The following is a 24,370-nucleotide window of genomic DNA, read 5'->3' on the forward strand; positions in this document are numbered from 1 at the left end:
ATAAATCTTCCGCATCAGAGCGCTATAAGAAATGATGCACACACTTCACAGATTCAACTCCAGGATTCAACAGAGATCTTCTTGCATAAATCAATGAAGGAACAAGATATTGATAATCAGCCCGACTTCAAGGGGAAATGTATGTCTGCTGATGGACGAAATGAAAATCAAATCTTGTTTGGTTATCAGTGCCAGTGGATGGTTGGTGGGGTTTAGTGACCCATATAATATAAATAATGAAACTAAAAACATTTGAAGAATATTTGAAGGAAAGCACAAAGTTAGCAACACATCTAAATCAAAATCGTAGTAGAATCAAAGTTTTCTTCAATTAATCACATTTAAGTTGTAGCTGAAAAAACAGATTAGATAGAAACACAATTGCGCAAGCTCAGTTAGCACCAGTCTGAGCTGGTCATAAATCAACTAGAGAACACCCACTGTGTTTTTAAGTCGGCTTGGAAGCTCAATCAAACATCTGTTGTTAAACTTCCAGTGCTGGTAACTCCTTGGTCAAACATTATGATACCATGATGTACCTTATGACACAGAAAGTGGCACACCATAACATAACACTGATGCAAATTTGAGTCGAACATGCAACAAACTTCAGAAACAATTCTGACGCACCTTTTAGTACTGTGCAATAACAAAAAAATAAGTACATTCAACGGGACTGCACTTACACGTGTATTTTAGTGTTGATACTCTACAAATCACTTGGCGAATCAGTGTCTATCTTTCAGGACCCAGAAGGAACTGATACTTAATCGTTTAGTTTATAGCAGTTGATAGGTTTGTTTAACTCATGTTCATTTTCCGTTTACTGGCATGGCATGAGTATGAGTATGATTTTATAACTCATTGCTTGAATATTGCTTAATTGTGTATCAATGTCATAAATTTTATCACTTTTTTTAAAATGTAAAATAAAAAGAGCTATTATGTGCCAAATTCAGCAGCACCATGCCGGAAGATAGAGGCTCAGGAATACATTGGGTGATTTCAAGTACGGTGTTGAAATCTGGTGTTGGTGTTGGGACAACACCAGCTACAACACCGTACTTGAAATCACGCTGGTGTTGTGATTGACCTCGGAAAATATGACATATTTCCGGCAGTTTGTGTTGAGCTCTGGTGTTGAATGTCGTCTGCTGAACCGAGCATTACAGCTGGTGTTGACGATCTACGTGCAATTTCCCTATTCACCAACACCAACCCCCAGGGATTGGGAAAATCGTGATTTCAAGTTCGGTGTTGGTGTTGATGAACTGTAGTTCACGAACAGGAGGCAAACACGATGAAACACCCCCGTAAAAATATCTTATTACAGTTAAGATGAGCGCAAATCATTAGAGTTTTACATATTTTAATGAAATATAATATTTATGTTTTCTGATTATTGCAGTGATTTTAACCAGTGCATTCTGTACGATAAGATTTTACTGCAATTTCTTCCTGATTTCACTTTCGTCGTCGAGAATTTCTCGCGTAAAGTTGAGATGATCAGCAGCACAGCGCAGAGGCGTGATGTCATAGGATATCGATAACGCGATCGGTATCGCTCCTCTGAACTCAGCTCAGTGTTGGGGCTCGGTTCAGCAGCCTTTTCACGCTCTCAACACCCACACCGAACACCGTACTTGAAATCACCCATTGTTGTCAGAAAATTGTACTGGCAAGTTCACTTCATTGTTCATAATATGTATATTAATTTTCTTTTTACAATTGTGCAACAAAATTCAGTCATTTTACTTGAACGTGTGTGCACTGCTTGGCATGAGGACCTACATACCGTGTTCTCCTAAACATTGGTCTCCAGTTAAAGTTGTATGAGTTGCGTTTATAAATGGTTACATTTCGAGAGATAACAGAGAGAAAGAGTATGGGTGCATGACAACCGGTCTAATTCCTGTTGAATGAGTTGAGAAAGTAAGGGGAGAGAGACAGGACGAACCTATCAAACTGTTATGATGAAGGATATTTTGTTTTTGGCATGATTTCAAGTGGTGATGCTCTCACTTTCAGGACCCAAGAGAAAAGAGCAAGTTAAGTTGATTTACTCACTGTAATGTATATAGATATATTGAATACACTACTTTGCCATCTACAATTCAGATGTGATAAATATAATAATTGGTACTTAATAAAGACACTCTGCAACCGTATCTTTTGGAGTCAAAACGTGTTGTGCTCGTCACCTCACATGGTATCAGAAATGGGACACACATCAAGACCACAGATAAGCTAAAGCATGTTATCACAGCTGGGCCTGTGCTGGGATTATATGACCTTCCTGAGGCATTGAATCAGACAGGTGTAGAATACCTACGCTGCGGTTTTGAATTTCGCGCAAAACGTGTCACCCACTGTGAGCGTTTCCATAGCAACAAGATGACTTTACGTGAAGTGATTTTAAAAACCAATTTTGTGTGATCAAATGGGAAAGCAAGCAAACCGATCTTCCAAACTACTAGTTTCCTGAACCAGTTTCCAGTAAACTAGTTGTAGAAATCCTAATGAGAACAAGGTCATAGATATGAAGAAGGGGTTCTGCAAATATCGGCAGAAATACTCCAGCGACTAAAGGAAGAGACCAGAGAGGATACCACCCTTGAAAGTAGAGAATTTCTACTGGGAAATGAAAAGTGTGACCTCCGTGCAGAAATTGCACGATAACATGCATCGCACGATGGGTTGGTATTTGGTAATAATTGACAATATATTTCTTCAATATAATAGAATTGTAGTTCTGTCAGGCATGCTTTTGATGATTACATACTTTACTTATAAGTTTTGATTATCAAATCATCAACTTCATTATTAATAAATCAGTAAACTAGGCACTTAAAATATGTTAAATGTTTGTCTTTCTGGCAATTTTATTGCCTTCAAACCAAAAGAAAATTATAGAAAAATATCAAGGTGAACTGTTTACTGAAGACTGGGTTTACACAATCTTGGGTAGTTGCTTCATTTCCATAACAGAACTGTACCCAAGTCAGACAGACATCCATCCAACACCAACACACACTTCCATCATTTCTTCATAGACTCACGTATATCAGGAGGGCCAAGTAGAATTCTTCATACAAAGTCGTACAGGTATCTTATGATGTCAAAATTTACTGTCCTGTAGAAATACAAAGAGGAAATTCAACTGGAAATGAGGTCTGCCATGAAAATTAGACATTTGCCAGGTATGTAGGGTATTCATTATCTTTAAAATAAATAAATGATAAGGTAAACTAATACCACAAGGAGGATATTGTATTAATATTTCTTTTTTCTCTTGTATATGCATATCAATAAAGTTCCAGCTCACAAGTTCATGAAGCGCATGCTCATTTTCCTTTAAAACAAAATCCAAATCATCATTTCATTTTGACATGCACTTGAGTGCATGGCAAAAGTTTGTTGGCCACTTGAGTGTATGTCAAGAAGCTTCAGTATGTCTGTTCTTAAGGCTAATTTATGATCATTTCACTTTGTAAATATCACCAATTCACTAGATTACCATAAGGGAGCGTTTAGAGGGTGTAAAAAAAGAATTTTGATAACCTTTTCAAAGAATGGAAAGGAAATTGCACCTGTAGTGGTGGCAATATTTGACCTCTTTCTTTTGTCAGAAAATTTTTACATCTCCTGACAAGATTTCCCAGGAAAGCCACTGCCTGACAGTAAATATAGACAATCATATTTTCACAAAGTGGCTTTATCATAAAATTATCAGAGAATTTACGAAAATCTTTAATCTAAAAAGAGACATACCTTGCTATAGACCTGATGAAGTCCAGAGAGACTGTGCATTTATACTTTGGAACATCTAGCTGATCATCATGTCCAACATGGGATAGAAGTTGCAAGGTCACTAAAGAAGAGATCTACAGTAAAACAAAAAGAATAGTTGAGACTTTAGGAGAAATGTATCAGAAATGTATACATATATTTTTTTTTCTTCATAACTCCTCAGCCATATCATCATGCATGAATCAGTCTTTTATAAACTCATATTTCTTTCATTCATTTAAATTTACTTCCCAAACAAAATGAAAAATATTTTGGTAAGGAAAAGCAAGGACAATTTTCAAGTGTAAACACATGAATTTTCCACTGTATGCAGTCAAAGTTATGCCTATGCTATTGCTAGATCAAAAATATATAAACACAAACATCTAAAATTTTCCAATAATGACCTGTGAGCTTTGACCTTGTGACCCCAAAATCTAATCAGATGACCCTCATTTGCATATCTACATATATGAACCAAGAATGATGATGATCCCTCAAACTCCAACTACTATTCTAGTTAATGCAAGAATGAGATATTTCAGTGTATATAATGATCCCTGTGATGTTTAACCTCATGATCAAACATACTACTGGTAAGAACTAATTAGCATATATGAGCCATGTTTGAAGTTGAACTATCAGACAGTTCTTTGTCATGAGAACAAGATGCTTTAAGCTTCTAACAACCTCTGTGACCTTTGACTTTGTGACTCAAATATCTATGTAGATCATCCCCCAAATATGCATACATGAAACAAGTTTGGGGTTGATCCCTTAAATCATATGTCCACACAAACAAAAACTTGGTTTGAATAAAAGAAACAAAATTAAAAAAAGCATATAGTCCGGGTTATAATTGAGCAAGGTGCCACACGAAAAAGGAGAAATTTTCATATAGTGCTTCTAGACCAGTTTTTTACGCTGAATATGAATATATGAGGTAACCAGGCTGTATCCTGAAAATTAACCCGTGAGGGCGCTTTTTTCAAAATGGCCGCCAAATTTTCAGAACATTTGAATTTTCGTACATAGATTTTGACATAAACATTCAATTGCCACAAAATTAGTGTCATATGAAAGACGAATAAATTTCCTACAATTTGGTACCATTTATAGGGGATAAGTAGGTCATATGGCTCAGATTTTAAGTAGAAAAGTGCATTTTTTGTCATTTTTTCCCAAAAATTGAAAATTTTGCAAATACATGATTTTACATAATTCTAAGAAAAATGAATCAATGACCTTGAAAAGTTCCAGAAAACTTTATTGATATACTATTATTATGTGGATGAAATTTCAACTCTGTACCATTCTTCTTAGCAAATTTATAAGGTATCAAACTTGAATACTTCAATTTCAGAAATGTCACTTTTTGTATGCATTTCCATAGACTAATATGTATAACATGTATAATATGTATAATGTATACTGTAGTTAAAATTAAATCAAATTATCTCCGCTCGTTAATCACTTGGATAGTTATGAGTAGGCTTTTCTCTATCAGCTACATAAAACAAAATGTTGGCACACCAAGGCCTAACACTCTCATAGGGTGGGGAAGTTGAAGCCCCCCCCCCCTTTGGCTATATTATGTTGTTGTATATTGCCTATTTATTGGAAAATCACCATTTTTTGAAGCACCCATTGAGGCAAAAACAGGCATTTCTACTACAGTACAGCCACTTTGTTTGCTTTGAAACCACTTTGAGAGGAAAAAGTAGGCTTTAATTGTTCTACCAGCTACATCCAAAGAAGTGGCACACTGAAGCATACCCCTCTTAGGGGGGGGGCTTTTGCTTAATAGTGCATATTTATTTGAAAATTCATAATTTTGGACCCAACATTGAGGCCAAAGAGCGTTTGTGCTTTGTTGCACACCCCATTTTATTGAAATCACTTAGGATAGAGTAGACTTCGTTCTTCCAGCTTCATATAAATAAGCACTGGCACATCGAACCCTAGCCCTCTCAGGGGCTGTCTAAGTAACCCCCCCCCCTCTATATCATGTATATTGCTGATTTATTGGATATTTCACCATTTTGGATCACTCATTGAGGCAAAAGCGCATTCCTACTATATAGTACAGCCAATTTTATATTCTTGCAATGACTTGGAGAAGAAAGAGTAGGCTTTGCTCTATTAGCTCCATATAAAGAAGTGTTGGCAAATCGAAGCCTATCTCCTTCAGGTGGCTTTTGAAGTTACCCAACTAATTTTCATTATTTGACTATTTGTTGAAAAGTCACCATTTAAAGCCCCCATTGAAGCAAAAAGGTGTCTTTGATATATAGTTCTGCCACTTTTATTGCCTTGAAACCACTTAGAGAGAAAAGAATAGGCTTTGCTCCATAAAGAAATGCTGGCACATTCAAGCTTACCCATCTGGGCGGCTGTCAAATCACCCAACCTCTCTTGCATTATTGCCTAATTATTTGAAAATTCAAAATTTTTGAGCCCCATTGAGGCGATATGCACTTCTGCTGTATAAAACACACAATTTCTCTTTCTTGAAACCACTTGGAGAGGAAAGAATAGGTTCCCCTCTTTCAGCTATATAGAACAAATTGCTGCCATATCGAAGCCTGACTCACTTCAGGGGACTATAATTATGTTACCCCACCTTTTTTACGATTTTTGCCAATTCATTGTAAAAATCGCCATTTTGGAACCCCCGTTAAGGAAAAAAACATGTTTCTAGTATATAGTAGAGCCACTTCTTTATATGTAGCTGTTAGAGGAAAGCCTACTCTTTCCTCTCCATATAGTTTCAAGGCGGTACTAGTGGCAGAGCTATTTATCAGAACCGCCTTTTTGCCTCAATGGGGGCTCCAAAATGGTGAATTTTTCAATAAATAGGCAATAATGCAAAAGGGATGGGTGATTTCGACAGCCTCCTGGAGGGGGTAGGCTTTTATTTGCCTGCACTTCTCTATATGTGGCTGATAAAGCAAAAACCTATTATTTCGTCCCTAAGTGGTTTCAAGGCATTAAAAGTGGCAGAACTATATATCGGGAACGCCTTTTTGCCTAAATGGGGGCTCCAAATGGTGAATTTCAAGAGGGGGGGGGGTAGGGGTAATTTCAACACTCCCCTGAAGGAAGTAGGCTTTATTTGCCTGCACCTCTTTATATGTGGCTGATAAAGCAAAAACCTCTTCTTTCCTCCCTAAGTGGTTTCAAGGCAGTAAAAGTGGTAGAACTTTATATCGGGAACGCCTTTTGCCTAAATGGGGGCTCCAAAATGGTGAATTTCAAGGGAGGGGATGGGGGTAATTTCGACAGTCCCCTGAAGGAAGTAGGCTTTTATTTGCCTGCACCTCTTTATATGTGGCTGATAAAGCAAAAACCTCTTCTTTCATCCCTAAGTGGTTTCAATGCAGTAAAAGTGGCAGGGCTATATATCAGAAACACCTTTTTGCCTAAATGGGGGCTTTAAAATGGTGAATTCTTCAATAAATATGCTACAATGCAAAATGGATGGGTTAATTTCAACAGCTTCCCGGAGGGGGTAGGCTTTTCTTTGTAAGCACTTGTGTATTTGTATCTGATAGAGCAAAGCCTACTCTATCCTCTCCAAGTCATTGCAAGAAAACGAAATTGGCTGTATAGTAGAAACGCACTTTTGCCTCAATGGGCGATTCAAAATGGTGTAATTTCCAATAAATAGGTATCATACATGATAATAGAGGGGGGGGGGTTGACTTATCAGCCCGTGTGAGGGATAGGTTTCGATGTGCCAGCGCTTCCTAATAATATGTAGCTGATAGAGCAAAGCCTACGCTTTTCTCTCTAAGTAATTACAAGAAAATAAAATTGGCTGTATGATATAGAAACGCCCCTTAATATGCCTCAATGGGTGATCCAAAATGTTGAAATTTTCAATAAATAGGCAATATACATGATATAGAGGAGGGGGTGACATTAGACAGCCCCTTATAGGGCTAGGGTTCGATGTGCTAGCGCTTATTTATGTAGCTGGTAGAACACACTACTCTCTCAAAGCAATAAAATACTATAATGCACAAATGCTTTTTTTCCTCAATGTTGGGTCCAAAATGGTGAATTTCCAAATAAATTGGCAATAAGCAAAAGGGGGAGGGGTGATCCTCCCCCCCCCCCTCCCCCCCCCCCCCCCGAGAGGGGTTGGCTTTGATGTACGTGTCACTACTTTCGATGTAGCTACAAAGCTTAATACTCTTTTCCTCTCCAAGTGGTTTCAAAGTAATTAAAGTGGCTGTACTGTATAGCAAAAACGCTTTTTGCCTCAATGGGTGCTTCATAGGCAATATACAACAACATAATATAGCCAAAGGGGGGGGGGGCTTCAACTTCCCCACCCCATGAGAGTGTTAGGCCTTGATGTGCCAACATTTTGTTTTATGTAACTGATATAGAAAAGCCTACTCTTAACTATCCAAGTGACTAACGAGCGGAGATAATTGGATTTAATGTTTAACTATATACATTATATATATTATACATGTTATACGTATTAGTCTATGGAAATGCATACAAAAAGCGACATTTCTGAAATTGAAGTATTCAAGTTTGATACCTTATAAATTTGCTAAGAAGAATGATACAGAGTTGAAATTTCATCTACATAATAATAGTATATCAATAAAGTTTTCTGGAACATTTCAAGGTCATTGATTCATTTTTCTTAGAATTATGTAAAATCATGTATTTGCAAAATTTTCAATTTTTGGGAAAAAATGACAAAAAATGCACTTTTCTACTTAAAATCTCAGCCATATGACCTACTTATCCCCTATAAATGGTACCAAATTGTAGGAAATTTATTTGTCTTTCATATGACACTAATTTTGTGGCAATTGAATGTTTATGTCAAAATCTATGTACGAAAATTCAAATGTTCTGAAAATTTGGCGGCCATTTTGAAAAAAGCGCCCTCACGGGTTAATTTTCAGGATACAGCCTGGTTACCTCATATATTCATATTCAGCATAAAAAACTGGTCTAGAAGCACTATATGAAAATTTCTCCTTTTTCGTGTGGCACCTTGCTCAATTATAACCCGGACTAATAATGCTGAAAAATTCATCAGAACAGGGGGGCGTTTCATGAAAGGACTTGTCGGACGTTTTATCCGACAAGTCCCATTTTATCCGACAGTTACCATAGTAACAGTGCTTCTCAGCCAATTAAAATACAGAAAAGTTGTCAGATCTGACAACTTGTCGGACAAAAATGTTGATGAAACGCTCCCCAGATGTAAAAGAAGAAAGTTGCTTGATTTTACAAAACAGTTATATGCACATCCTGGTCAGCATGCAAAAGTAGAGTAATACATGTAGCACCCACCCACTATTTCTTTTGTATTTTATTGAATACATTGTTAAATATTCTTTTAATAAAAAAAAACAAAATTTTGATTCCTTCCATAGAATTGTAATTGCTGTAATGTATTGTGAATCAATGAAGAGTTGCTTGTTGTCAAATCTGAAAAAAACAGAAATATTGTTTTATTCATTCAATAATTCACATTCCATACATTATTGGCTATCTCATTTGCATAGTTTGTGCATATACAGTTATACAAGAAATTTAAGCGACCTTTAAATTGCTAAATTTTCCATTTTAAACCTGATTTTGATTAAATTTTCAGCATTATGCTTGTTTCGCTATTTCCATTTTATTCAGATCAACTTAATGTTGGGTGGACTTTTAATTTCACAAAATCTTTCATGTTAAGGAACTGCCATTGACATTACAGTATCACAAAGTAAATTCTATATATTTACCTGAGAGAAGATATTTGCAGATGGTGCGACCCTTGCATCTACAACACTATAGAAGATAGCCATTAGTCTGTCTAGAGGGAATGCCTTGGGACCCAGTAGCTGGTTGCTGGTCTGTAATCATCATATGAAAAACATATATGATAATTACACAGAGTTCTGTGATGAAATAATTCAAATATTCTTGCATTCACCTGTTCATTTCTTATGGGTAAATTCATGAAAGTGTGCCAGTAGATTAACAAATATTGTTTAATTCCCACAGACATGTTAATTGCTTTAAGGTCTTGTACGACAGACTCTACATGGTTATACGTTCCTTGTTTCTGATTTGGAAGTTAAGCTATACATGTATGCCTAAAGATTATGCAAGCCTAATCTCTTATGACTTGCCAGTAATTTCCGAAAAGTAAGCAAAAAAAAGGAATGATAGCTGAAATCACCTCCTTCTTCTTGGATATCCTTGCAGTCTTCTTGATTTTCCCATGATGCTTTGCAAAGAATCGCCTATCCGTCCTGGCAGGATTATAGGAGGCAAGGTATGCTGCTATTAAAAGAAACTTAGAGTAGAACGGTAGCTCGACATGGGCTCGGGCAGACAGCATGTTGGGAAGGCTAGCCTGACCAGATACTTCCTGCTGGTATTTCTCCCACTGTGCACTGAGAAGATTCACAAATAAAACAATTTAGCACAAAGATTTATCTACTTACAAAATAAATACACGATCCCAGTATTGAGTATTACATGCAGTGACTTATAAGCTTTGCAAATACCCTAACCATGACATCCATTGTAATACCAATATCTTTATCACATATTTTTAAGAATTTATTTCGCAATGATGTTTACAGAGTAATTGATAAGCTTAGAGATAATTTCTCCGTTGTACTAAAAATTGTTAATATGGGCAAATTTCCACTGTTATCTGTAATCTATGCTTCTTATAAAATCAGAACCAAGCTTTTTTACAAAAATTGGTAGAGGATGACAACTTTGATGTAATGGTGCCCAAGATTTGAGAATTAATCTCTATGTGGTTATTTCTCCCACTATGCATCAAGGAGGTTGAGGTTGATAAATAATATCTAAATGAATGCAAGAATTTCGACAAAAATATGGGAAGCTGTAAACCCCATCACTGCTTGATAGTCTTTGAGATATTTACAGGGAGTACAATTAATCACTACATGTATCAACATAATGTCAAAAATCTACCAATTCTAACAATATGTAGTCCTCTTTAAGAGGTAAACTCTCATGAAAATATATATATTTGTGGTTTTATTTTAAATTTTTACCTGGAGACTTCTCTGAGGTAGATGGTCTGAAGAGCTTTCTTGAGATGAGGTTCAATATTCCTCCACAGTTTATGTGCATCATCGACTGTAGCTTCCCCTTTGGTAATAGGTTCAATGTACTTTGGAAAGTTGAGTTCGGCCTAGGGTGAAAAGTAAATTTGTCACTCTTTACTTATATATTCTAGCCATGCATACTGTAGAAAATTTTGAATCCCTACTTATCCAGACCTGTTTAAAAGTTTATCTCTTGATGCACAAAATACATGCAGATTTTAGTATTAAAGGAATGTAATAAATTTGAAAATTTTCAATAGGCAGTCATGACTCTACCTCTAGGTTGCTTGACCATTTACAAAGGTAATGCAGCCTGTCAGTTCTAAGTGGCAGAAGGGCAACTATATTGCAAAGGAGTTTCTTGCCTTGGTACTTGGTATTCGTAGTTGATCTTCCAAAATATTCCTGTTGAAATTTCAACTGGAGGTTTTTCAGTTATATTTGATAGGCTTTTTCAAAGACATTCATGCATGAACACACTCACACAAAATAAGAGTGCATGATTTTAGTGGGGGATGGTTATCATTTTGAAAAAATAACTAATTTTTCAGACCCCATCCCCTTTCCCTCATAGACAATGAACTGTAAACAAGTGCACTCATGCATAATAGGCCTATACTAGACTAAAATACTGTGAGCACCGTTCATTGATAAGGTAGAGTTGTGAATAGCTGAAAGAACAGGAAGTACATTGTTCTTGCCCTACTGAGAGTTATGACTGAAAGTAAAGAACTAAATTCATGATCTCCTTCAAGTATACGTGCTAGTTTATAAGAGGTTTCTATGAAAAGGAGGACAAATACTATTCTACTAGCTTTTGTATAGATTTTATAGCTTTACATCTACCTGTACATTTAAGGAGTGCTTCATGAAGCATCTTGTCAGTAATCTTCATTAACTTACTTGTTCTAAACCAATCAGATACAAAGATTTCAGTAGTTTATAACAGTGGTCATAGAAAATCACTGATTGATTATTTGTGTCACAAAATACTCTTCTTAACTTATATTTTAAGTTTCTAGAACCTGATTTTCCCTTTTACCTGAAAAGTAGTGCCAGTAACCGTGATCAAAAAGAGGAGAGAAATGATAAAAAAAACATGATGTGGTTTGAAACACCAATCCTCCTTTGGTTTAAATGTATTTCATCAATAAATGACATAGAAGAATGAAACCCATTAATTAGGTTAGCTTGTGTGAAAACAGAAAAACCAAATATTATGATCAATGCGATTTTGATAAAAACTGGACAAAGAAGAAATTATGGGCATTAAAATGTAGAGAATACTATGAAGATCCTTATATTGGTGATGTAACTGAGATGTAAGATTTTAAAAGGTATGCAAAACTCTTAAGTTTTGAAAACTGTTAATATACCGTAAGTAACGGTCTATTAACCGCACCTTTTTCTCGGTGGGATAGAAGCAAAAGTCGGGGGTGCGGTTAACACACGATGACGGGTCTGAGCCAGCCGGTCATAACCCCTCCCGAACATGTAAGACGTCTGCCAGTTCACAACACATCGAGTGGCCGGGCGTAGCCGCCAGGGCAATGTCGTTTAGAGGGGTATGAGCCGCGGGTAATGGGAAGCGATTATTACAATCTGAATCAAATATTGTCCATAACAAACGCACCCACCTTCATGACACTAATTCTTACTTTATTCTCGATTGAAAGCAGCGAAGTACCCTGGCTAAGTTCAAAGAGACGCCAAGCATACTCAGTAACATTTTGTCACAGCTGAGCGAGAGTTGAGTGAGCTTAGAGATTGCGTTGTAATGTGGTTATAGTCCGACTTAAGCTGGCGCTATTCAAAGTCCCGTTTTGTGCCATGCGCCAGCTTATTTTTTTTCTTTCCCGTTTGCTTTTCATAAGATACCATGTACACCATGCACGAGAGAGATGGCACAAAGCCGTACAAAACAACTGGAAAAAATGCCAATTTCTTTGTTTCTTGAACCTTCCTGTAATCCCGTATCCAAAATTCATGCTAAGACATCGAATGCTAGACAAATTCTGAAAGTGATTGTGAGGTTGTGATGCAAGAAATGTGAATGTTCTTTCTCCTACCCCGGGGAAAGACAAGATCATAATTTGATAAGATGTACTGGTACTATATCGTAGTTTGCAATGTACAAGAACGGCAGTGCTGTGTGTGTGTACACTGTGACTGGGAGGTGAGTGTGTAGGTGGCCAATATTGTCGGGACCTTTTCTCTTGCTAATATTTGTAGATGAATTGATCAAGAACAGCAGATTTCCGCATACTGGTAATCTCTTTGGATACTTTGAAATCTTTAACTTAGTTTTTGTCTCTTCGTACCTCAAATATGCATGTAAATGTGGGAAGGATTCTTTTTTTTTTTTTCTTTTTTTTTTTAGTCCAAAGTTGGGGGTGCGGTTAATCCACGGGTGCAGTTTACATTCCGTTACTTACGGTACCCATAAATATATCCTTTTGCTCATTCTTAAGATGGCACAAACTCATCCAAGATATATTGTAAGAATCAGATAATCCCACGAATGTGAGCATTTATTGTTATCCACGTCGATGCAAAAACATTTGCGGTATGGCGTGTATGAACAAGGTAAGAGTTTGGTTACAGCAAATTGGTAATACTTCACTATTTTGATTTAGGTACTATCAGCAAAATAGCTGAGAAATATGCATATATGAAGAGGATAAATGTGGCATATTCTGTAAGTTGCAAAAGAGCCCCCAGTATATTACCACTGATACAAATATGAAAGGTAATTTAGAAAGAACAGCATAATACTTATCCCCCATCCAAACAGCACTCTTTATTTCCCATGATAAGAAGGTCACTTACCAAATGTCTGATTTCATTGAGGTCCCTACAGGCCATATAGAAGATACTCAGAAGAAGATTCACATAGGAAGCATAGAAGGTACACCTGTAGCCAGCTGGAGGGTGTGATGCAATGATTTCTAAGATTTCATCTGAAACAGCAAATCACATATCAATAAATGCACTAAAATATCTGATATTTCTCTTGTTATTGTTTTGGGGGGTAATTTAATTGTTCTATGTGGAAAAGAAAGCATACAAGTCTTACTATCGATTCATTGGTAATATGAATAAACAGGCTATCTTTCCTCAGCTTGGCATTAAGAAAGATGGCTACATCCAAATTTACCTGAATATAACAATTTGTCACCCATCACCAAACTGACTGGCAAAATCACTTTTAGGGACAGTGATTTTCCGTTTCAAAAAATGGCTTTTTCCGTTTCAGAAAATCTCAAATTCCGTTTCAGCATGTCAGAAAACGGAAATTCCGTTTCCCCATTGAATTTGTACACACCAAAAAGTGACAATTCCGTTCACACATTGAATAGCAAAATCACAACACGTACACTCACACTGGTTAAAATTTGTATCTGCCACTGTACCAACAACCCAATAGAATCCATTCTAATCGGATCTATGCGGGTTCAAAACATATTTTTACAAATGCATTTAGCATGCATACATGTACATCCTCACCTTTCACATTATTAGCATTATTTTACTTTGAAATGAAATTTCATCAATAATTTTGGGGGTTTTTGGACATCGTTATCATCAGTCAACGACTTGAACCAATCCGCCATCTTGGATTTTAAGACCACGATATCGTGCTGTTACATCTTAGAATGTAGAGGGCAGCAACACACGACCGTGTTGTTGGAACGATGTGTGCATATGTGTAGATGTGAAGCCCAACCCGGCCGGTGCCGGGTACATGCGCTGGGTACAATCGAGTGTGCTGATGTCGAGTGCAGTCACGATGTGTGAATTGTCATGATTGTAGCGAAGTGCGATCGTGTTTTCTGGGGTTTTGTGGCCATTTAATATTCTCATTTTTTTTGTGATTTTGGAGTAATTTATGTTGCTATCCTGTGTATTTTGAGGGAAAATACGTTTTCCGTTATTTTCCGTTTGAAATGCCACTTTCCGTTTCAAAGGCCTTTTCCGTGAATTCCGTCCGTTTTCCGCAATCGCGGAAAATCACTGTCCCTACACTTTGTACAATGTTTTCTTAATATTCAGCATATTCATTGCCTTGGTTTTACATATATACAGCATATACCAGCTATTGCCACATAGAATTGCTATGCTAAACTTGCAAACTTACTAGAATGGAATCTGAAATAACAATGTCATCTAATACATAAAACACTTGTAAAATACTACAATTACTCACTCTTGGTATAGTCAGGAAAATGAATGATGACTGGTTCACAGTAGCCTGTGCCACATCTAAACTTCTCCCATACTATCTGACTTAGCATGATGACACACACATTACACTGAGATAGCTCTGACAGTCGTAGAAAGGCTGGTAGAATGTGTCCCTCCATGAATCTTAATCTTTCTGCCTTATCTAAGACCTAGGTGAAAGTGGTATAAAATAACATTTCAACAAAATATGATTTCCAACCAAAATATCAAAACTTTTCAACAATGCTTATTCTGTTTTGACAGATAATTCATAGTATTTTTGGAATATCATCCTTACAGTGTTAACAACCAGACTTAAAGGGGAATGAAACCTTTGGAACAAATAGGATTGTGTAGAAACAGAATAATCAAAGAATAAGAATAAAGAAAGTTTGAGAAAAATCGGACAAATAATGAGAAAGTTATGAGCATTTGAATATTGCAATCACTAATGCTATGGAGATCCTCCCATTGGCAATGCGACAAGGATGTGTGATGTCACTGATGAACAACTTTCCCTTTGGTGGACTATAAAATACCCTCAAAATGTCTCTTTTTGCTTTTTCTAATGATGATACAAACTCTTTATCCATGATGTATTCTTAAAAAATATGTAATACATGCCCTCATGTAGAAAGAACACATGATCTATGGATAGATGTGATAAAAGAGGCAATTCAAGTGAAAAATATACTAAAGTAATGGGGAGAGTTGTTCACAAGTGACATCACACATCTTTGTGGCATTGCCAATTTGCTATCTCCATAGCATTAGTGATCGCAATATTCAAATGCTCATAACTCTCTCATTATTTGTCTGATTTTTCTCTAACTTTTGTTGATCTGTTTCTTTGATTTTTCTGTTTTCACACAAGCTATCTTGTTCCAGTGGTTTCATACACCTGACTTAACACTAGACACAGAGCACTATCCATGATCACACACTAGATAATAAACACAGATCTCAGAGGTACCTTTGCCCGAGTCAAATATTTTAGGACCATTGAAATCTGTTCAACCTAGGAGAAATTTGACTTCAAAAAAGAGTCAACCATCATGTTTTGCATTTTCTAAAAATGCTTTTTCGTGGACAGATATTTGACATATGGAAGGTTGACTTAGGTATGCATGTTTATCTGTAATGATTAATAAATGCAAATGAATAAAAAAATCATTTCATTTGGTTTGCTGATATTTTATTCACTTTACGCTTACAAATATAATGAATACATTTGTGAATGTACTAACTGTATTCCAGTTTGTTTGGCTTTACATTAATTTGTCTGTTTCCATGTTATTCTACTACCTTAAAGGGAAGTTCAACCGACAAAAATTTGTTGCAGAAATAGGAGGAAACAAAATATATTGGTGAAAGTTTGAAGAAAATCCATCAAAGATTAAGGAAGTTATCAGAAATTATTTTTTTTATTTGTGATGCAATTTACATGCAGCTGATTCAAATATTATCTTCAAAATCTTAAAATCCATACTTTATTGTTAGAAATAGACACCAGAAATGAAATAATCTGAAAATTTGTTTTGCCCAAAGATCGTGGGCTCGGCAGCCGCTGTCCAGCGCCAGATCGACGAGGCTCTATCCCTTTAATTGTTGAACGCCAAACAGGGAAGCAGCAACTCCCATCTTGAAGCGGCCGGGTTTGAACCTCTGACCTCCCGTTTGTGAGACGGACGCTCTACCAACTGAGCCAACACACCAGTTAATTTGTAACATAAAATATACATTTCAAATTTGTAATGATTCGTGATGACTATATTTTTCTTTAAGGAGAGGGTGTAAAATGATTTGTCTATTGATATTCTGAAGGTCCAATAAAACTATTTTGAATTATCTGTGAAAATGGCATTTCATTCATATTTTACTATACGATATGCGGGAGAGCTGCTTGCATACAACATCACAAAATAAGAAATTAAAATTCTAATAATTAATTTCATTCTTTCATTGTGTGTTTACAAAAAAATTTTTTGTCAGGGTCAACTTCCCCTGTGATAAGTTAAGAAATTGGAGTTACAGTAAAATATAAATTGGCATGACTTACAATATACACAGTCTCCTCAATCTCTTTCTCCTGGACCACTCCTTTGAGCAACCTGACAAAGTCATTGGCATTGTCACACCGAGCATACTGTGTGAAACCATTCTCAGGGCTAGGCCCAGCCTCTGCTACCTGGTTGAGAATCTCTTCAAAAAGCTGCTTCTGACCTTGCCATTCTACACAGTTCACAATAGCTCTTGGGGCAGAGATGGATTCCAGCACAGACTGCGCAACAGCAGACTTTCCTGTTGCAGAGTGACCATAGACAAAGACGGCTGGACAGGTAGTATGGTTCGGCTGTAATAACAATCAAACTTGTCATGAATAGAAATAGACTTCAATGCAGAGCTCCAGGTTAGTTTCTAGGTTTCCAATTACATGAAAGTAGTATCAATTTTAACAAAACAAAACCTTTCACTGCTAAGAGAAAACAATATCTGACCAGCATACAGAAAAGTTTGAATAAAATTAGACCAGAAGTAAGAAATATCATTTTGATGATAGCTAATAAACACCATCATTCATGGGGCTTTAGAATAAAATGTTGTACACCAACACATGCAGCAGCAGGTGTGACTATATTAAATCTTGATCAATTCATACTGTAGTGTACAATGTTAAAGTCCTGGGGTGGTATTCTGAGATACATTTTAAGTCAGATAAAATATTTTATCTTCGTTAAAATCAGTGAAATAAAAATACCCTTAAAATATCTCCGAATTGGTATTCTGAGAACAATTTTATCTTCATTTTATCTCTGAAAGACACACCTACTTTTTAATTAATATCTAATTAGAAACATGTTTTTATAGCTCTCTCATGTCACTCAACCAATGCAAATCCATTCCTCCAGGCGGTATGGCAAAGGGGTGAGATTGCGTCAATTTATTGACTTCAAATACGCTTGCACTATACGCTTGCGCGTCTTTACAGAGATTTCTTTTAAACAACAAGTGGAATGCCTCTGGCGGTCTCACCTGCATCACGTGATTCAATATAGCAGCAGTGCTGACTTTGAAAACTACCATATACTCGCCCAAGATGTTCAGTGATACTTGCTTACTCTTACATGTATGTCCACGTTTTATGAACTACACCAATACACTTACAGAGATATGATGGTAATTAAACAAATACCCCCAACATGGCCAAAGTTAATTGACCTTACATGACCTTTGACCTTGATCATGTGACCTGAAACTCGCACAGGATGTTCAGTGATACTTGATTACTCTTATGTCCAAGTTTCATGAATCAGATCCATAAACTTTCAAAGTTATGATGCTAATTCACCAGATACCCCCAAATCCGCCAAAGTTCATTGACCTTTGACCTTGGTCATGTGACCTGAAATGCGCACAGAATGTTCAGTGATACTTGATTACTCTTATGTCCAAGTTTGATGAACTAGACCAATATACTTTCAAAGGTATGATGGTAATTCAACAGATACCCCAAAATCGGCCAAAGTTCATTGACCTTTGACCTCAATCCTGTGACCTAAAACTTGCACAGGAAGTTCAGTGATACTTGATTACTCTTATGTCCAAGTTTGATGAACTAGACCAATATACTTTTAAAGTTATGATGGTAATTCAACAAATACCCCCAATTTGGCCAAAGTTCATTGACCCTAAATGATCTTTGACCTCGATCATGTGACCTGAAACTTGCACAGGAAGTTCAGTGATACTTGATTAACCTTATGTCTAAGTTTCATGAATCAGATCCATAAACTTTCAAAGTTATGATGACATTTCAAAAACTTAACCTCAGGTTAAGATTTTGATGTTGATTCCCCATTCATTGACCACAAATGACCTTTGACCTTGGTCATGTGACCTGAAACTCAGGCAGGATGTTCAGTAATACTTGATTAACCTTATGGCCAAGTTTCATGAACTAGGGCCATATGTTTTCTAAGTTAGGCAGTCATTTCAAAAACTTAACCTTTGGTTATAGATTTGGTGTTGACGCCGCCGCCGTCTGAAAAGCGACGCCTATAGTCTCACACTGCTATGCAGGCGAGACAAAGGTGACAATACTCTCATCTTTTTTCGAAGTCTATATCGCATATTTTCAAGCATCATTTCAAAGCTCCATTCATTATCATCCACTCCAGACAATGGGACAAATTGGGCAAACAATGAAATCACAGTGGACGGATGCTCAATGAATACAGAGCATATGAAACACATACACAATGGATACATAACATTTTCCAATGGATGGCAAAAGATTCTTTTCCATTTTACATTCTCTCTGCATCCGTAAGTGCAGTGGGACCAAGCCTTAAGCTCACCCCAACTTCCTCAGGACTTGAAAAGAAATGACAAATACATACATGTAATTACAGTTTTTAAAAATATTAAATGTTTTAACCTTCAAAGCAGCTTTTTACCTGGCCTGCAAGTGATAACAACAATGCAATCTGTCTCCCTCTGCATGGCAATTCCTCTTCCAGCTCATTTGCAAGAGCTTTCACATCAATAAATCTTGATTTCCCCTTTGCTGCCATCACTCCTACATAAAAGAAGAAGAAAGAAATGAAACGTGGACAAAATAAAATAGACAAAAAAAAATAAATTACTGTCTGGACTGACATCTATGCTGGGAGAAAGTGCAATCAGGTGTTTCACAAACATTTAATTATGACTTAAAGAGTCGCACTTAAATGCCTTTGTGTTATAGAGCATGTAGAAGGCGTGACCGCATTGGTCAGATCATGCCAAGAGGATGCGCACTACTGCGTACTGATTATTTACACGTTGCATATCATGTACATGTTGGCATTTAGATCTAAATGAGAATTAGTCATACTCAAATCTTTGTGATCACCCCCCCCCCCCCCCCCCCGTTGTCAATCATTATGTGATTAAGCGTGTGATTCTCTTTTACAACATGAATCTATATATACCAAAGATAACTGACTATAAACCGCACCCATGAATTGACCACACCCCTAACATTAGACTAGATTTCTAATTACACACACGGAAAAGTCACCACACTTTCCTTCTAAATCATTCTCACATTGATCTACCAGTAGATCACATAATTTACATGCATATTTGAGGTAGAGATCTACATGTTTACTCTACTCGCTGAAATGGGAATTTCCACACTGGTTCACATTTCTAGCGAGTAGATTAAACTGATCGCTAGAGGGTATTCATTTGTCTCGCAATCTACTATGGTCAACAAGGAAATTCGTGATCACTCTCGCAAAAAGTGTTCACTGGCTTTCTAGGAAATTCGTGATCATTCTCGCAAAAAGTGTTCACTAGCTTACAAGTTCACGAGCTTTCGAGTGCCGCTGCAACTCTTTATCAAGTGTCACTTGATAAAGAGAATAGGTATCTGTTTAGGCATTTTATGATTCAGCAATATATATCATATACATATATATACATGTATATATTTTGATGATAAAAGTGAAGACTTTACTACCATGAATATATATGATATATATTGCCGAACATCAAAATGAATATATATTGATGAACATCAAAATGCCTAAACAGATACCTATTCATGAGCATAAAGGTTTAATCTTTTATTTGTGAACTGAATAAGCTTAATTTCTTTTCATGTGCTTGCATACTGTAACTTAAGATTGGAAGAAATCATGTAACTGGTAAACACTTTACTAACATGAATATCAGTTAAAATCAAGTTAAAAAATTATTTGTCCGGGGGTCAAACTCAAGGTCAAAGTTAAGGTCAAAGGTCATGACCTTATAAATTGCTCCAATACATTATTCGATGCATGTTTTGGATTCCTCTCTGAATTTCCTATCAAATGGTACCAGTTTCATGAAAATTGGTCAACACGTAATGACGCAGTGGCCATTGAAAGTTGAAGGTCACGCCCATTTTTGTCAAAACAAGGAGAAAAGGGCGGGCCGTAGCGCGAGAACCGACGGACCGATTGGACTAATTTTTTTTGTTTTGTGCTTGGGCCATGGTGAATTTTATGTATACCAAATTACAACGAATTCTAAGACGGTCGGGTGCAACCACTGGGTGAATCCAGATGGAATGACCCTATATCATGATATCCCTGAATTTAAAACAAGTTATGATGCCATAGGCCCTATTTCAGATGAAATAAAATTATAAAGAGGTTAGAGAGAGACCATGATCATACTATAGGGCCTATAGTATGATCATGGTCTCTCTCTAACCTCTTCATAATTTTATTTCATCTGAAACAGCTGAAGGATGTATTTGATTTTCATTCATATAAATTTTCTTTTTTAATAAAACAAATATTATTTCAAAAGTTGCATCTTCCAATTAATTTCATTGCATTCAGTCACTAATTATTTCTCTCACAGATCCCTCTTTTCATTCTTTTTATTATTCTGCTCTCATCATACTTTCATCTTTTCTCACATTTATTTTTTCTATTTAATTCATTATTTTGTCTTTGCAGCATCATAAAATCTCCTGACCAGGCCTCTAATAAATCCAGAATGTCCGGCCATGATCTTGAATTACATGCCATAATTATGTATCATTGTGGAGAGAAAAAGAAAACACAGCTATATTTGAATAAAATCATGATTGAGATAATTATTTATCTTATGGAACATGTATTCTTGACCATGTTGACAATTGATATTACTAAAAAATAACTAGAATAAAGTAATCAAATCTTCTGCAAGAGTTTGTTTTATTGATCATCATTTGGTTATTTTCTGTGGAATTCCAGGACTGTCCGCCGTCATACACCGTCCCTGGGCCGAGAGTAGCCTGGAGGCTCCTGGGGCCTGTTGCATGAAATGGTCTTTCGTAGAACCATTCTATGTAAGAACGAGATATCGCTCAACTGTTTCACAAAGCCGATTTGGGCGATACGAAGAATGGTCCTTGGAAAGACACCTCCAGACATGTCCTACGTAGGCATGATCTTCTTTGCACACCGCCCGCCACCGTCGGCATTGAGAGAAAATGCGTTTACGGCAAGCCACACTGACATATCACCTTTAAACATATTTTTTAGGGGGTTGATGATGCATTTTATCTGGAATGGCGCCAAGTTATTTTTATTTGGGGGCTAGTTGTCATCAATTTCACGTCGACAAGAAGACCAAAACGGATGTCATTTTAACTTCTCCGGGGGTAATGTAGGCCCAAATATTTTTTTAAAATATGTCTTCGTTTATTCTCCCTCCGTCCTATCCCCACCCCTTTTCCACTAAAAAAATAAACTTGAACTATCGAAATGGGCGGCACTATCTCTCTGACCCCTCATGCTTTCTCATTATAGATAATTGAAAAACATGAAAGACTTCTTTAAAAGAAATTTTGTAAGGAAAAAATACATGTTCATAACGTTAAGCAAAAAAAAAAAACAATACAAAACTAAAATGCTAAACATCTAAATCATTTATTTATTTCTATTTAATTTTCATTATGATTATTATTTTTTGATGAGATTAATTTTAATCAATGAAAATTAATTCTTGGATTTGGGATAACTTGAGATGTGAAACAATGAAACAAAACAAAAACCTGCATGCAGTATCAAAATAGCTAATAAAAATTTAAGATACAGATTAGGCCTATAAACGAATCCATCACATGAAGATAAGTTCATCAAAGAAAATAAAGTCCATACGAAGAGGCGCATTTTAAATCATAGGGTAGGCCCCCTTTCGGCTCCTATGTCATGTTAAAAGAATCACGGTAGTCTCTACTCCTTAACTTTGAAATGTTGAACATATATATATATTGTATATTCTTAAACCTTATATTCTTATATAAACTTCCATAAATCAAGTGATCAACTTTAAATATGACCAACGTTTGTGATCGTTGTAATTTTTAGCATTTTTTCTGTTAATAGTATTTTCTCCATTGCGGATTGCACAACTTTTTCTGTGTTTTAATTATTATTGCAAAGCACTACTTTATTCACTTGGAAATGTTTGCAGGAATGTTCATATTTTCCTTCTCTTCAACTGAGGTATGTTTATACTCTAATTACTCACATTTGTATTTCTTGCGTTATACTAGTATCTGACAAATAAAATTAATTATATTTTTCACACGCAGCCTCTCATATTTTCCCCTTTTTTAGTCTCATACAATCAGACACTGTTGATTTTGTTTACTCCATTCAAACCCCATTTTTACTCAACAAATAACATATTAACGCATAATTTGCTAAATCATAATCATACATAAGTATTCTATAAGAAATACAGAATATTGAACTAATAAAATGTCGAAACTACTTAGTTAAATAAATTTTTATATCGGACAAGGGTCTCTTTCGTTGAAATATCAATGAAAGGTGTCTCTAAAAGGACACCATGTTCTAAATAAGTGAAATAATGAAAAATTCGATTTTATTCAGTTATGTTTGTGAATCTTTCAGGCTTTTTTCTCTTTTTACCTCATAAACTAAGCTCCATACTTAAATTCTAAAATCAGTAATAAATAAAACATCATTTGATCTCCTTTTATTGAAATAAATGATTTTATGAAAAGTCGTCATTCTGAAATAAAAGGTTCAGGTGACGATGAAGACTAAATATTTTTCCGATACTATCGATATCAAACGATGTCGCGGACTTGGAAGACAAAATTGCCTTTGTGAAACGGAAAGCGCTGATTTGTCGCCAATCTTCCTATCTCGGAATAATGGTCCTAGGACGTTCCTACGTATCGCTCATCTCGTCATGCAACAGGCCCCTGGAGAGTAAAAATCAGTCTACTATACCGGTACGTAGGCTTTCTCCCCATGGAGTCTGGAATTGCTTCCCATACGGCTACACATGCACATACGGCCCCAAAACCTGAAACTTTCGCCCCCGAGATTTCTACTTTCCCTCTAAAAGATCTAGGCCTAGTAGAACCAACGCAGTTGACACAACCAAGTACAGAGACTGAAGCCTTTGGTCTAGCCTAACCCTAACCAACATTTTGGAAGACATCACCTTTTTATGCCCACGTCCGTACAAGATCATGAAGATTTCGGCATGTGTATCGACCTCGGCGCAGCATGGGCTCACAATCAAATGGCGCGCCCCGGGCCGGCCGGCCGGCCGGCCGGCGGTATATACGCAGCGCGCGCGCGATACAATTGAGACCTTTCGTTTTCTGTGACGTGCCATGTGGACGTACGAGATTAAGGAATTTTGGGAGCACTGCGCATGCGCGAAGTAATCTG

General features: G+C 36.5%; 1 protein-coding gene across 1 annotated transcript; it reads right to left on the reverse strand.

Annotated features, from left to right (window-relative positions):
• Window positions 1-2,426: 2,426 nt before the first annotated feature.
• LOC121410966 (origin recognition complex subunit 5-like) lies at window positions 2,427-24,193 on the reverse strand. The gene is made up of 10 exons (XM_041603377.1): window positions 24,138-24,193; window positions 19,589-19,710; window positions 17,191-17,484; window positions 15,115-15,301; window positions 13,737-13,867; window positions 10,854-10,993; window positions 9,998-10,214; window positions 9,558-9,668; window positions 3,772-3,884; window positions 2,427-3,133 (listed from the first exon to the last, which is right to left on the reverse strand). The coding sequence occupies exons 2-10, from the start codon at window positions 19,703-19,705 to the stop codon at window positions 3,088-3,090; spliced, it is 1,356 nt and encodes a 451-aa protein (XP_041459311.1). The 5' UTR covers window positions 19,706-19,710; window positions 24,138-24,193; the 3' UTR covers window positions 2,427-3,087.
• Window positions 24,194-24,370: the final 177 nt, after the last annotated feature.

The sequence above is a fragment of the Lytechinus variegatus genome, chromosome 3 (assembly GCF_018143015.1).
Source record: "Lytechinus variegatus isolate NC3 chromosome 3, Lvar_3.0, whole genome shotgun sequence".
Classification (NCBI taxonomy): domain Eukaryota; kingdom Metazoa; phylum Echinodermata; class Echinoidea; order Temnopleuroida; family Toxopneustidae; genus Lytechinus; species Lytechinus variegatus.

Bases quoted from the DNA above. Each gene is read 5' to 3' on its own strand.
- LOC121410966 (XM_041603377.1), bottom strand. From the start codon at position 19,705: ATGGCAGCAAAGGGGAAATCAAGATTTATTGATGTGAAAGCTCTTGCA. The intron at 10,994-13,736 runs GTAAGTGACCTT...TTTTCACCCTAG, and splicing joins TCAATGAAATCAGACATTTG to GCCGAACTCAACTTTCCAAA. The intron at 10,215-10,853 runs GTAAAAATTTAA...GAATCTTCTCAG, and splicing joins TACCTCAGAGAAGTCTCCAG to TGCACAGTGGGAGAAATACC.